Genomic DNA, 15363 nt, shown 5'->3' with positions numbered 1-15363 from the left:
TTTTATCTTTCTAATTTTATTTGTTTTTTATTCTTTGATATTGTACTGCTCCTTTTTTTTCTTCCTTCCTTCCTTCCTTCCTTCCTTTCTTTCTTCCTTTCTTTCTTCTTTCTTTCTTTCTTTCTTTCTTTTTTTTTACCGTGCCACAAAGCTTGCGGGATCTTGGTTCCCAGGCCAGAGGTCAGGCCCGAGCTCCTGTGGTGGGAGCTCCGAGTCCAAACCGCTGGACTAACAGACCCCAGGGAATATTAATCACAGTGAGGCCTCCCAGAGGTCCTCATCTCATCACCAAGACCCAGCTCTATCCAGCGGCCTGCAAACTCCAGTGCCGGACATCTCAGGCCAAACAACCAGTAAGACAGGAATACAGCACCATCCATCAAAAAAAAGAAAAAGAAAGAAACAACAAAAATATGTGTTACAAAGGAGCAAGGTAAAAACCTACAAGACCAAATAAATGAAGACAAAATAGGCAACCTACCTGAAAAAGAATTCAGAATAATGATAGTAAAGATGATCCAAAATCTCAGAAACAGAATAGAGAAAATACAAGAAACATTTAACAAGGATCTAGAAGAACTAAAGGGCAAACAAACAGTGATGAACAACACAATTACTAAAATTAAAAATAAGTCTACAAGGAATCAATAGCAGAATAACTGAGGCAGAAGAACGGATAAGTGAGCTGGAAGATAAAATGGTGGAAATGACTGCCAGGAGCAGAATAAAGAAAAAAGAATGAAAAGAATTGAGGACAGTCTCAGAGACCTCTGGGACAACATTCAACACACCAACATTCGAACGATAGGGGTCCCAGAAGAAGAGAAAAAGAAAGGGTCTGAGAAAATATTTGACGAGATAATAGTCAAAAACTTCCCTAACATGGGAAAGGAAATAGTCAAGTCCAGGAAGCATAGAGAGTACCATACAGGATAAACCCAAGGAGAAACACACCAAGACACGTATTAATCAAACTATGAAAAATTAAATACAAAGAAAAAATATTAAAAGAAGCAAGGGAAAAGCAACAAATAGCATACAAAGGGAATCCCCATAAGGTTAACAGCTGATCTTTCAGCAGAAACTGCAAGCCAGAAGGGAGTGGCAGGACATATTTAAAGTTATGAAAGGGAAAACCTACAACCAAGATTACTCTACCCAGCAAGGATCTCATTCAGAGTTAATGGAGAAATTAAAACCTTTACAGACAATAAAAGTTAAGAGAATTCAGCACCACCAAACCAGCTTTACAACAAATGCTAAAGGGACTTATCTAGGCAGGAAACACAAGAGAAGGAAAAGACCTACAAAAACAAACCCAAAACAATTAAGAAAATGGAGCATACATATCAATAACTACCTTAAATGTAAATGGATTAAAGCTCCAACCAAAAGACATAGACTAGCTGAATGGATACAAAAACAACACCTGTATATATGCTGCCTACAAGAGACCCATTTCAGACCTAGGGAGACATACAGACTGAAAGTGAGGGGATGGAAAAAGATATTCCATGCAAATGGAAATCAAAACAAAGCTGGAGTAGCAAGTCTCACATCAGACAAAATAGACTTTAAAATAAAGACTATTACAAGAGACAAAGAAGGACACTACATAATGAACAAGGGATTAATCCAAGAAGAAGATATAACAATTGTAACTATTTATACACCCAACATAGGAGCACCTCAATACATAAGGCAAATGCTAACAGCCATAAAAGGGGAAATCGACAGTAACACAATCATAGTAGGGGACTTTAACACCACACTTTCACCAGTGGACAGATCATCCAAAATGAAAATAAATAAGGAAACACAAGCTTTAAATGGTACATTAAACAAGAATGACTTAATTGATATTTATAGGACATTCCATCCAAAAACAACAGAATACACTTTCTTCTCAAGTGCTCATGGAATATTCTCCAGGATAGACCATATCTTGGGTCACAAATCAAGCCTTGGTAGATTTCAGAAAATTGAAATCATATCAAGTATCTCTTCCTACCACAACGCTATGAGACTGGATATCAATTACAGGAAAAAAACTGTAAAAAATACAAACACGTGGAGACTAAACAATACGCTACTAAATAACCAAGAGATCGCTGAAGAAATCAAAAAATACCTAGAAGCAAATGACAATGAAAACACGACGACCCAAAACCTCTGGGATGCAGTAAAAGCAGTTCTAAGAGGGCAGGTTATAGTAATACAATACTACCTCAAGAAACAAGAAAAATCTCAAATTCACAACCTAACCTTACATCTAAAGCAATTAGAGAAAGAATAACAAAAAAAACCACCCAAAGTTATCAGAAGGAAAGAAATCAAAGATGAGATCAAAAATACATGAAAAAGAACTGAAGGAAACAGTAGCAAAGTTCAATAAAACTAAAAGCTGGTTCTTTGAGAAGATAAACAAAATTGATAACCATTAGCCAGACTCATCAAGAAAAAAAGGGAGAAGACTCAAATAAACCAAATTAGAAATGAAAAAGGAGAAGTAACAACTGACACTGCAGAAGTACAAAGGATCATGAGAGATTACTACAAGCAACTCTATGCCAATAAAATGGACAACCTGGAAGAAATGGACAAATTCTTAGAAAAGAACAACGTTCCGAGACTGAACCAGGAAGAAATAAAGTATAAACAGACCAATCACAAGCACTAAAATTGAAACTGTGATTAAAAATCTTCCAACAAACAAAAGCCTAGGACCAGATGACTTCACAGGCGAATTCTATCAAACATTTAGAGAAAAGCTAACACCTATCCTTCTCAAACTCTTCCAAAATATAGCAGAGGGAGGAACACTCCCAATCTCATTCTACAAGGCCACCATCACCCTGATACCAAAACCAGACAAAGATGTCACAAAGAAAGAAAACTACAGGCCAATATCACTGATGAACAGAGATGCAAAAATCCTCAACAAAATACTAGCAAACAGAATCCAACAGCGCATGAAAAGGATCATACACCATGATCAAGTGGGGTTTATCCCAGGAATGCAAGGATTCTTCAGTATACGCAAATCAATCAATGTGATAAACCATATTAACAAATTGAAGGAGAAAAACCATATGGTCATCTCAATAGATGCAGAGAAAGCTTTCGACAAAATTCAACACCCACTTATGATAAAAACCCTCCAGAAAGTAGGCATCGAGGGAACCTACCTCAACATAATAAAGGCCATTTATGACAAACCCACAGCCAACATCATTCTCAATGGTGAAAGACTGAAATCATTTCCTCTAAAATCAGGAACAAGAAAAGGTTGCCCACTCTCACTGCTATTATTCAACATAGTTTTGGAAGTTTTAGCCACATCAGTCAGAGAAGAAAAAGAAATAAAAGGAATCCAAATCGGAAAAGAAGAGGTAAAACTGTCACTATTTGCAGATGACCTGATACTATACATAGAGAATCCTAAAGATGCTACCAGAAAACTACTAGAGCTAGTCAATGAATTTAGTAAAGTAGCAGGATACAAAATTAATGCACAGAAATGTATTGCATTCCTATACACTAATGATGAAAAATATGAAAGAGCAATTAAGGAAACACTCCCATTTACCATTGCAACAAAAAGAATAAAATACCTAGGAAGAAACCTACCTAAGAAGACAATAGACCTGTATGCAGAAAACTGTAAGACACTGATGAAAGAAATTAAAGATGATACAAACAGATGCAGAGAAATTCCATGTTCTTGGATTGGAATAATCAACATTGTGAAAATGACTATACTACCCAAAGTAATCTACAGATTCAGTGTGCAATCCCTATCAAACTACCAATGACATTTTTCACAGAACTAGAACAAAAAAATTGCACAATTTGTAAGGAGACACAAAAGACCCTGAATAGCCAAAGCAATCTTGAGAAAGAAAAATGGAGCTGGAGGAATTAGGCTCCCGGACTTCAGACTATACTACAAAGCTACAGTCATCAAGACAGCATGGTACTGGCACAGAAACAGAAATATAGATCAATGGAACAGGATAGAAAGCCCAGAGATAAGCCCACACAGATATGGTCACCTTATCTTTGATAAAGGAGGCAAGAGTATACAGTGGAGAAAAGACAGTCTCTTCAATAAGTGGTGCTGGGAAATCTGGACAGCTACATGTAAAAGAATGAAATTAGAACACTTCCTAACACCATAAACAAAAATAAACTCAAAATGGATTAAAGACCTAAATGTAAGGCCAGACACTATAAAACTCTTAGAGGAAAACATAGGCAGAACACTCTATGACATAAATCACAGCAAGATCCTTTTTGACCCACCTCCTAGAGAAATGGGAAAAAAATAAACAAATGGGACCTAATGAAAGTTAAAAGCTTTTGCACAGCAAAGGAACCATAAACAAGACAAAAAGACAACCCACAGAATGGGAGAAAATATTTTCAAACGAATCAACGGACAAAGGATTAATCTCCAAAATTTACAAGCAGCTCATGCAGCTCGATATCAAAAAAACAACCCAATCCAAAAATGGGTAGAAGACCTAAATAGACATTTCTCCAAAGAAGATATACAGATTGCCAACAAACACATGAAAGGATGCTCAACATCACTAATCATTGAGAAATGCAAATCAGAACTACAACGAGGTGTCACCTCACACGAGTCAGAATGGCCATCGTCAAAAAATCTGCAAACAATAAATGCTGGAGAGGGTGTGGAGAAAAGGGAACCCTCTTGCACTGTTGGTGGGAATGTAAATTGATACAGCCACTATGGAGAACAGTATAGAGGTTCCTTAAAAAACTTACAGTAGAGCTACCATATGACCCAGCAGTCCCACTACTGGGCATATACCCTGAGAAAACCATAATTCAGAAAGAGTCATGTACCACCATGTTCACTGCAGCACTATTTACAATAGCCAGGACATGGAAGCCACCTAAATGTGCATTGACAGGTGAATGGATAAAGAAGATGTGGCACATATATACAATGGAATATTACTCAGTCATAAAAAGAAACGAAATAGAGTTATTTGTAGTGAGGTGGATGGACCTAGAGACTGTCATACAGAGTGAAGGAAGTTCGAAAAAGAAAAATAAATACCGTATGCTAACACATATATATGGAATCGAAAAAAAAAAAAAAAAAAGGTTCTGAAGCACCTAGGGGTAGGACAGGAGTAAAGACACAGACGTAGAGAATGGACTTGAGGACACGGGGAGGGGGAAGGGTAAGCCGGGACGAAGTGAGAGAGTGGCGTGGACATATATACACTACCAAATGTAAAATAGATGGCTAGTGGGAAGCGGCTGCATCGCACAGGGAGATCCGCTCGGTGCTTTGCAACCACCTAGAGGGATGGGATAGGGAGGGTGGGAGGGAGATGCAAGAGGGAGGGGATATGGGGATATATGCATATATATAGCTTCACTTGGTTATACAGCAGAAACGAACACAACATTGTAAAGCAATTATACTCCAATAAAGATGTTAAAAAAAAAAACAGCAGTAAGCCACATGAGCTTGTTAATGTCTTACATTTTAGCTTCAAATTGAACATGTCTAAGTTTATAAAAGTGCAATTCACTATTTAAAAATTAATGTCTTTCACATAGCATTAAATTTACCCTTTTTACCATTTTAAAGTGTATGCAATTCACTTTTTTATAATGTTCAACTTAATAATTATTTGAGATCACCTAAGTTATCTTTGGCCCCTAAAGGGGAATATGTTATTGTCAGTTGTTCTGACAACTGAGTGAGTTGTAAGTGGTTATAGGAGAGCCACACTGCCACCTTCACTATAGTAACTGTCTAGTTAATCTTCTACCTCGGCATTTTCAGTGGCAGCCCTCAGGCCTGAAGATGACTTAGATAGAGATGAAGTTACTGCTTTGTGTGCAAACAGGGACACACTCACCTATCAGTTTCCAGTGAGGACCATGGTACTAGTCCTGTGGTTGTTCCTCCTGGTGCCCAGAATCATTTATGGAATCATCCGTTCATTTACTCAACCCTTCTTGAACTTCTGTATATATTTATACTCACATGCAACCTCTTGGAGGAATGAATTTTATAGACTGTAGACTACTTGGTCTATAAAAGGGGCTTTCTTATATTTGTCCCTCTGTCTGTACACAAAACAAACGTTCTGTATGACAGCTGTTCAAATATTTGAACATTACTGCCCTGTCCCCCTTCTCCTCTCACTCTTGTTTATTCCCAGGCTAATTATCCTTAGTTAATTTGACATCCAGTTGAGAGCTTCCTATATGCAAGGCCTTATCCCAGCTGCTGCAAGGAATACAAAAATAAATAAGACAGTTCTGTACTTAGTAAAGCGTTTAAAAACTCATATTTAAGCCGTGTTTGCTCTGGTTTCCAAACCTGTCACTGCTCTGCTCATCTTTCTGGACATGTTCTGATTTGTGAATGCTCTGAATAAAAAGTGGCAGTCAGAGTAAAAAGGAATATTTCAGATGTGGTTTGGGATGACTGCAGTGTATAACAGAACTGTTACTGCCCTCCGTTTCTTTTCACGTAGCCCAAGGATACAGTAATATCCCAGTAAAACTCCCAATCAACTATTATGCTAGGTTTTCCTCATTGTGTATTTAAGAATGATTAAAAAAAAAAGAAAGAAAACAGGGACAACCTAAGTCCCCATTCAGTTTCTTCTGATTAATTTAAAATGATGTGTGATGGCTTTTTACTTTATTTCTAGACTTCTCATTTAGTCCAGGGTTTCTCATCTTGGCACTGTAGTCATTTTGAGCTACATAATTCTTTGTTATGGCGACTGTCCTGTGCATTGTAGGACATTTAGCAGTATCCCTGGCCCCTACGTACTAGATGCTAGTGGCATCCCCTCCCACCCAGCCGTGAGAACCAAAAATGTCTCTAGGCATTGCCAAGTGTCCCCTGGGGGACAAAAGTGCTAGGTTAACAACTACCAGTTGAGTTCATACATGTTCTAAATTATAGGAAATGTAGTATTACTTTTTTTTTTTATCAAGAAGCTGCAGAGAATTTAAAAATCCCAACAGAAACCTCAGTGTGCTTCTCCTGTTCCACAGTTCTGTAGTCTCTACTCTGGATACTGTGATTCCATCTAGCTTCACAGAACTGCCTTTAATTTTTCTGGATTCCATTTAGATTAATAACTTTTTCTCCTGAGTGAGTAAATATTTCTTTAAGTGGCCCTGCCTACTTTCTGAGAAAAAAAGAAATATTTATAAACCTAATTTCTCCCCAGATTTTATTTAGTGCCCAGCCAATGCTGACTCAACAGAGTAGATGAGAAAGTAGTAATAGAAAATGTTGCTCGGCAAAGCAGGTCAGGCTTGCGGAAGATTTAGCGTATTTTTAAAAAATTGTGCCTTGCTTGATGCTGAAATTAGTCTCTAACAGTCTCCAGATAAAAAGATGTGTTCAAATTTCAGCAAGTTGAGAGGAGTTTTGGATGGTACAGCATGGTTCTGAAGAAGCATCCATGCTGCTGCTGTTTTTAAGGGCTGGTCTTTAGATATCATTTCATATTCTAGGATAGAAAGTCTGATAGCTGTTGACAGAAAAGACAGGGTCAAAACTCAGTTCTCGATTATTAATAGTGTTCACCAGAAAAACTTAACAAAGGAGTAAGTATTCTTAGTTTTATTTTCATTCATAGGAAATTTTACTTAATTTTTTAGGTTAGAGTTAGAACATCTAAAAAGTAATGCCCCCCCACCCCAAAAAAAAGAAAAGAGGGAAGAAAAGAGGTAAAGAAATAATCTTGCTTCTTGATGGGGGAAAAAACTTATTTTACCTATTTGAACTTTAATTTTCCTTCCTTATTCTTTCATTCAGTAAATAAATGATTATCCAGTTCCTAGAATGTGCTCGGTATGGTTGATATCCCAGGTCTCTACTTTTACGGAACTTTCATTCTACTTGGGCAGACAGTAATCAATTAAACAAATAAGTGATATACATTTATCTAGTTATATGTACTATGAAAGCATAATACTGATTAAAAATAACATAATGCAGTTGCAAATTATGTAGAGAAATATTTATTTTCAAGGACACGAATAATCTCTTTTAAACTATGGACAAAGTGAACATCATTTTAATCTTTTTGAAATAGTAAAAGTGAATTAATTGTAACAAGTTTCAAATGGAATCAAGTCTTTGTGTCTTAAGTGTGTTATTTGTATTTTTTCAGATCAGAGTTTTGACATCCCAGACAGAACTTTTCATTCTACAAACACAACCTGGCGTCTCTCCTCTTTTGAGTCCATGACTGATGTGAAAGAACTTATCCCAGAGTTTTTCTATCTTCCAGAATTCTTAGTTAACCGTGAAGGTATAACAGTAAACCGTTTCTAATTTAAATTTCTGAGTGTTTGTACTTACTTTATAATTTTCCAAAAATAAAAATACCTTTTGTAAGTCCTAAAATTTGAGTCCCCAAATAAGAGAAATACCTTTACTTATTAAGTATATAATGTTATCTCCAAGTGAGCTTGAGGATGTTAAATATTTTATAGGACTAGGTATATCTGGAAAACTGTAACTTTTAACTATTAAAAGTATTTGTAAACATGTATTTTAATTCTGTTACAGAACTTGCTTTATTATTTTCTCTGATTACAAAAGTTATAATATGATGATTATAAAAAAAGTCATGAATTTATAAAGAACAATGTGAATTAACCAAAATCTCAATGATTTTATAAGGAATGACCAAGTTAGAAATAAAACACTCTAACTAGAGTTATCTAATAATGAAAAGGAACACTAGAAGATAAAATCTGATTTTCTGTGATGCCAGTGACTGACTATCTTGGTAATCTTACCTGTTCTTTAATGTAAGATCAGTTAATCCTTTACAGGGTATCTTTGGCTTGTTTTCCTACATTACTTAATTTCATATTTTTATGTGACCTTTAGGAAATACATGAAATTGAGAATTATATCTTTAGAGAGGTTAATGTTGGACAAATGACTTCAGAATTTTTTCCTATATTAACTGGCCTCTCTGGACTTATTTAGAGAATCATTAATAAATCCGTGCTGCTAATTACCTGGAGCAAGCTTCATAGTGTTGCCCAAGTGAGAAATGCCTCAGTGAAATATCAGCACCTGCAGCTGGGGGTACCTGCCTTGTGGCTTTCAATCAGGGACTCATTTCTCTGTCCAAAAACCACATTCCTCTGTGGTTTCTTATATGTATGTTCCTGTTATCTATGGCTGCATAGTGAATAACCCCAATACTTAGTGACTCAAAACAACATTGAATGTATTATCCATCACAGTTCTTGCAGGTCAGAAATTCAGGAACAGCTCAGCCAAGTGGTTTTTGTGGTTTTGGCTCAGGGTCTCTTGTGCATTCAGATTGGCTGGAGCTGGAACATCCAGGGGAACAGAGCAGCACGGGGCTGGTGGGCATCTCTCTCTTCAGGTAGTGTCCATGGTTTTCCATGTCGTTTCTCCACGTGGACTAGTGTGGACTTCCTCACAGCATGGCGGCCTCGGACACCCTACTTGGCAACTCAGGGTTCCAAAGGCAAGTGTCCCTAGAGAGATGAGCAGAAGCTGCATGGCCTTTTCCAGCCTAGCCTTGGAAGCCACACGGTGGCACTTACACTGCATTCTGTTTGTGAGGTAGTCACAAGTGCCCGCCCACATTCAAAAGGAAGGAGCATAGACTTTGCCATTTGATAGGGGAGCAGCAAGATTCTAGAAAAGCATGCACAACAGCAGGTGTTGTTACAGCCATTTTTGGAAACGATAACTTGCTATAGCATACATCCTGCTATTTCCTATGAGCATTTCTATAGGCCTCTCACTGTACCTCCAGGCATCTGCTCTGGGTGAACAGTGTCTTCCTCTGTGATGTGTCCCCAGAGCACCAAAAGGTTGGGAATGATTTGAGTTCACAGAGACCCCCTGTGGCTCAACCCCTCCTAGCTCAGCCCTTAGATGCCTCATCACCATTGATCAATCAGTAAGTCTCTGCTGCTTCCCCTGAAGCCGCTGCATAGAGTATGGAGGTGCTCAGCCAGTACATCCTAACGCTGTCACCCTGCAGCTGTCTGTTGGATGACTGCTGGGATTATTGAGGTGACCCTCACCCCCACCCCGTATTAATTTTATATAAGCCCTTAGTTTATATTTTATATCATGTCATTTCAGAGTACTTCCAAAATTAGTGAAGATCCTTCCAACTGTTTTCACAAGATCCAGAAGTAGGCAGACAGCAACTTAATGTTACATGGAGCATAATTAGCTTTTAAGAGGTCTTTTTAAATTTGGATTCTGCTATGGTGTTCGGATTTTCTGTCCATTAAAAAAAAAAAAAGGTAGCACAAAAAAAAGTTCTGTTCAAAGGTAGCATTTCCTTTAGGACAATTTTTTAAAGAAACACTTCTGAGATTTTTGTTTACACTAGCAGACTAATGAGGCAATTAGATAATACCTTATTTACATCGCGGAAGAACCCTCTTGCTCAGTGTGTTAGTATAATTTTGTTGTCCACAGGAATGCTTAGTGGAAATGAAATCAGAACAGACCTATAGATTTACCATAAAATTAATAGACTAAGACAGTTCATTCTAGGAATGTGTATACTTTGTATTCGTTGAGTTTTTAAACTACAGAATGCTAATACTTACTACATATAAGTAGTCTTGAATTTATTATATGTTAACACCAATCATTCAGAAATGCTTATACAAAAGCCTTCACTTTATTTTAATCAGGTTTACAATTGAGATATTTTCTTACTTGATGCATTTGAAGATTTGATAACTGGAATATTGGAATTAGTGGGCAATGATTTTCTGCTTGTTTTTCAATATGATATAAAGCGGTGGAAGGGTAAAGTTGAAAGATCTCAGATTCAGTTAGGATAGATAGCGTTAATCCATGTAGCTCTGTGAGGGGTAAGTCAGCAGGTGAGCAACGGTGTTACTATCTTCTCGCTGCTCCTTCTCCAGGTTATAGCACACAATAGCTGTTTCTGTGAACTCTTACGATCTGCTCAGTGGGCCAAAGGAAGCATGCTCTGGGGGAGATAAACATTGATATTACTCTTCTCTTTTAGGTTTCGATTTTGGTGTACGCCAGAATGGTGAACGGGTTAATCACGTCAACCTCCCACCTTGGGCACGTAACGATCCTCGTCTTTTTATCCTCATCCATAGACAGGCTCTAGAGTCTGACTACGTGTCCCAGAACATCTGTCAGTGGATCGACTTGGTATTCGGGTATAAGCAAAAAGGGAAGGCCTCTGTCCAAGCCATCAATGTGTTTCATCCTGCTGTAAGTGACTCTTTTAAAACTCTGCATTTATATAAGGTAGAAGGTTAGACTGTTTCTTTACAATACCCAAGTTATCGAAGAGAATTGACAAAGACACTAAACTTGCCCAAGATTTTTCAGGTTTTATATCTTACCTCTTTAAGAATAACTAAGATACTATCTGTCAGGGGTTCCCCAAGACCATCCCCAGGTTGGATGAGGACTTAACAACTCAGCGTATAGTTGTAATTACAGCTAAGGTTTATTACAGTGAAGGGTACAAAGCAAAATCAGCAAAAGGAAAAGATGCACCGGGCAAAGCTGGAGGAAACCAGGCACAAGCTTCCAAGAGACTTCTCCTAGTGAATCACAAGGAACTCACTCACTTCCTCCAGAAACAAATTGTGACAGCATGTGTGATGTTTTCTACCAGGGAAGCTCATGATGGATGCAGTGCCAGCGTTTTTATTGAGGACTGGTCATGTAGGCACCCTCTCTCTCACAAGTCCTGAAATTCCAGGCGTCCAGAAGGAGACCGGTATTGAGTATACACCACACTGTTTGTACAGTTTGGGTGCAGTGAGCCACTCTTATCAGGTGGAGAAGGTGGGAACTCTCTTGAAATCCATGTTCCCAGACACCAGCCAAGGACCACATTTGCAGGCATGCCATCCCAAGGAGAGCAGTTCAGGCCTGCCACATAACTCTTTTCTGCATACTGTCCTGTATATCAATACATGTTCTATTTTTAAATGGCCTCATTTTTCCTTATTGCACGAGCAATATTTGTGCCTTGTTAGAAAAATGTATAAGACACAGACTGCAAAAGGAAGAAATTTTAAAATCAACTTTGATATCATCATCCAAAGATAAATATCAAACCACCTTCTAGACTTTTATCTATACATATGTATCACTCCATTTATATAATATTAATACTATTCCAAAGTATGGCTATCCAATAATTTATTTAACCAGTCCCCTATTGTTGGATATTTAGTTAGTATGCATTTGCTATTAAAATTAATATTCCTCAGATTATTTCTTTACGTAACCTCTTTACTTCTTCAAGATAAATTCCTAGAAGCAGAATTGTTACACCTCAACATATGTTTTTTAATGTTGTTAGATAGTCTACCTTTTTTTAAAAAAAGTCTATTCAGGAAACATTTATTTTGCTAGGCTCTAGGGATACGAAGGTGAATAAGATTCACATAGGGAGGGAACATATGTGAATGGCCAGTAAGCAAATGATAAAGGTGCTGGCATCTTTTGTCATCAGGGAAATGCAAATTAAAGCCACGATGAGTTACCACTTTATATCCTTGAGAATGACTGAAAGTAAAAAGACTAACAATTCCAGATATTGGGTAGGTGGAATACTACTCAACAGTGAAGAGGAATGGATTTCAGATGTCTGTGACAGCATGGATGAATCTCCAAAACATTTTACACTGAATGAAAGAAGCCTTACATAAGAGTACACTCTGTATGAATCCACTCCGTTTACATGAAATTCAAGAACAAGGAACATTAATCTCTTAGTGGTAGAAATCATGGGGAATTTATCTTAAAGATGGTTCTTTATTTCTTTAAGATAATTTCCAATCTAATTGCCTCTGGGGAGTAGAGTAGTGACTGCCACAGGTGTACCAGGGAACTTTCTGGGGTGATGGAAATGCTCTATACCTTGATTTGCGTGATGGTTGCATGGGATGGTACTATAAAAATCTGTATTGTTTTATTGTAGGTAAAATATACCTCTATAAAAATGTATATAAAATTTTTGTAAGTTTTAAAGACTGAGGTGTAATTTTTGAACTTTGTTCATATTTGATGCAAAATGTAACTTTAAAAGCAATTAAGAATTTGGACATTAACCTCAATATACTCTGTGCCTATAATACTGGGACAAATTTTCACTTGTTCTCATATAAAATTCACATTAAAAGTATCTGCATGCTGAAATATACCATTTAATTCTCATCTTACTAGATTTTTTTCATTAATTCTTTGAGACTTTAGAGCTTTAAAAAGGATGGAGTTTATACCATTGTTCTAGAAAATTTAAATACAATTTATTTATTTATTTTGCTGCGCCACGCGGCATGTGGGATCTTAGTTCCCTGACCAGGGATCTAACCCGTGCGCCCTGCAGTAGAAGCGTGGAGTCTTAACCACTGGACCACCAGGGAAGTCCTGTTCTAGAAATTTCATAAAACTCAATTCATGGGACAAAACCAAGTGTCGCAATTAAGCACATAGTCTCTAAATCCACAATTGAGTTCAAATCCTCACTCTGTGACTCTGCCACTTACTGTGTGACCTGCAGTGTGACCTTAACTTCTCTGTACCTTAATGTACAAATTTGTAAAATGTGAACAACAATACCAGCCTCATAAATAAGAAAATGCATACGGGGTAATGTCTGCCATCCAGTTAAGTGCAAATAAATGTTAACTTTGTAAAAAGGAATGTAGGGGCTTCCCTGGTGGCACAGTGGTTAAGAATCCGCCTGCCATTGTAGGGGACACGGGTTCGAGCCCTGGTCCAGGAAGATCCCACATGCCGTGGAGCAGCTAAGCCCATGTACCACAACTACTGAGCCCATGAGCCACAACTACTGAGCCTGCGTGGCACAACTGCTGAAGCCCGTGCGTCTAGAGCCCGTGCTCCGCAACAAGAGAAGCCATCGCAATGAGAAGGACACGCACCGCAACAAAGAGTAGCCCCCGCTCGCCACAACTAGAGAAAGCCCGCGCACAGCAATGAAGACCCAACGCAGCCAAAAATAAATTAATTCATTCATTAATTTTAAAAAAATAGAAAAAATATTTTAAGAGGAATGTAAAAATGCCTTTTGATCTTAATTCATCATTCACCAATATATGGGGTTCACTAGAAACTGATACCACAGAACGTAAAGATACTAATTTAAAGTAAATTTTAAGAGTCCTGGATACTGGATTATTCCATTCTTCATTTGAATTTTCGAGTATATTAAATCAAGCAACCATTAGGAATGAGCCTGCTTAGATAAGCGTTTATAACAGGTATTTGAGCCCTTGTGGTCGTGTGAGGGTGGTGGCAAGGGGAGTGGATGTTGAAGATTAACTTCTGAAGAATCTTTGAAACTTTTTCTTGGTATTTATAGAGATGTTCTATGCAGATATAAAACTGAAATTTGCTGACTGATTCAATGCTAAAAGCTAAATTACACAAGCGAGATGCACAAGCATGACAGATCTATACCCAGCTACTGACTGCTAGCTTTAAAAATAATAAAGTAAGTGCACATCACCCTCCATCTGACTCTAACACTAAGAAGAAAAGTGTAACAACACCTTTCATGTTAAAAAGCTTGCAATTTTCACTGCTGCTCTTTCAGATCCACTTACAGTTTTCATTAGAACCTAAATAATAGTCTCTTAAGCTACCTACTAACATTCTATCACAATTTCATTTTTATATACCTTTTCCTATGTATCACTTTGGACAAATGACTTTTTCAATAATTTAGTATTACACATGAAGTCTTTATATATATATATATATATATATATATATATATATATATAAATAAATACTAGGTGGGAAAGAAAAGGACAGTGACAGATCCTGAATTTTTACTCCTTTTCTAGACTGATTATTGCCCTAACCCCCTTTCTCTCTAGCTTCACGTCCTAAGAAAGGTGACAGCATGGAGGACACCAGTCGCGTGCAACATTAAGTGTGCCAACCTCTCTGCAGTGTTTTGGTTGAAGATGGAATACCTTGACTTTGTTTCTCATCCAGTCTTCTGCCCCTTGCCGGGGAGGTGAAGCTGTCCCGCTTCCTCCGTTGACAGCTTTGCCTGGTTGGCTGAGGGAGGCTGGAAGGATATACATCACATTACAGCCTTCTCACTGCCAGGTTCTAGTCAGGTTCAGCAATGTATGTGGAAACCTGCACAGCAAACACAGAGAGAGGGAATCAGAATTCAATTATTCCTCTCCAAGGATAAATAAAGCATGGATGAGTTGCTCTTGAGCTTACAGGATGGAAAGCACAAAGACTTTGCTTGGGTTTCAGTGATGCTGGTGTTTAGA

General features: G+C 37.7%; 1 protein-coding gene across 1 annotated transcript in view; it reads left to right on the top strand.

Moving 5' to 3' along the window:
* Positions 1-15363, top strand: part of LYST (lysosomal trafficking regulator) — a 176772-nt gene that overhangs the window by 133620 nt on the left and 27789 nt on the right. The window contains exons 43-44 of the mRNA XM_082674283.1: positions 8196-8336; positions 11079-11296. Coding sequence (XP_082530409.1) covers positions 8196-8336; positions 11079-11296 — 359 coding nt within the window. The remainder of the gene's footprint in view (positions 1-8195; positions 8337-11078; positions 11297-15363) is intronic.

This window comes from Grampus griseus (genome assembly GCF_964374135.1).
Source record: "Grampus griseus genome assembly, chromosome: 16".
Classification (NCBI taxonomy): domain Eukaryota; kingdom Metazoa; phylum Chordata; class Mammalia; order Artiodactyla; family Delphinidae; genus Grampus; species Grampus griseus.
The sequence above is the reverse complement of the archived record's forward strand: the minus strand, read 5'-3'. Positions and strand labels throughout refer to the sequence as shown.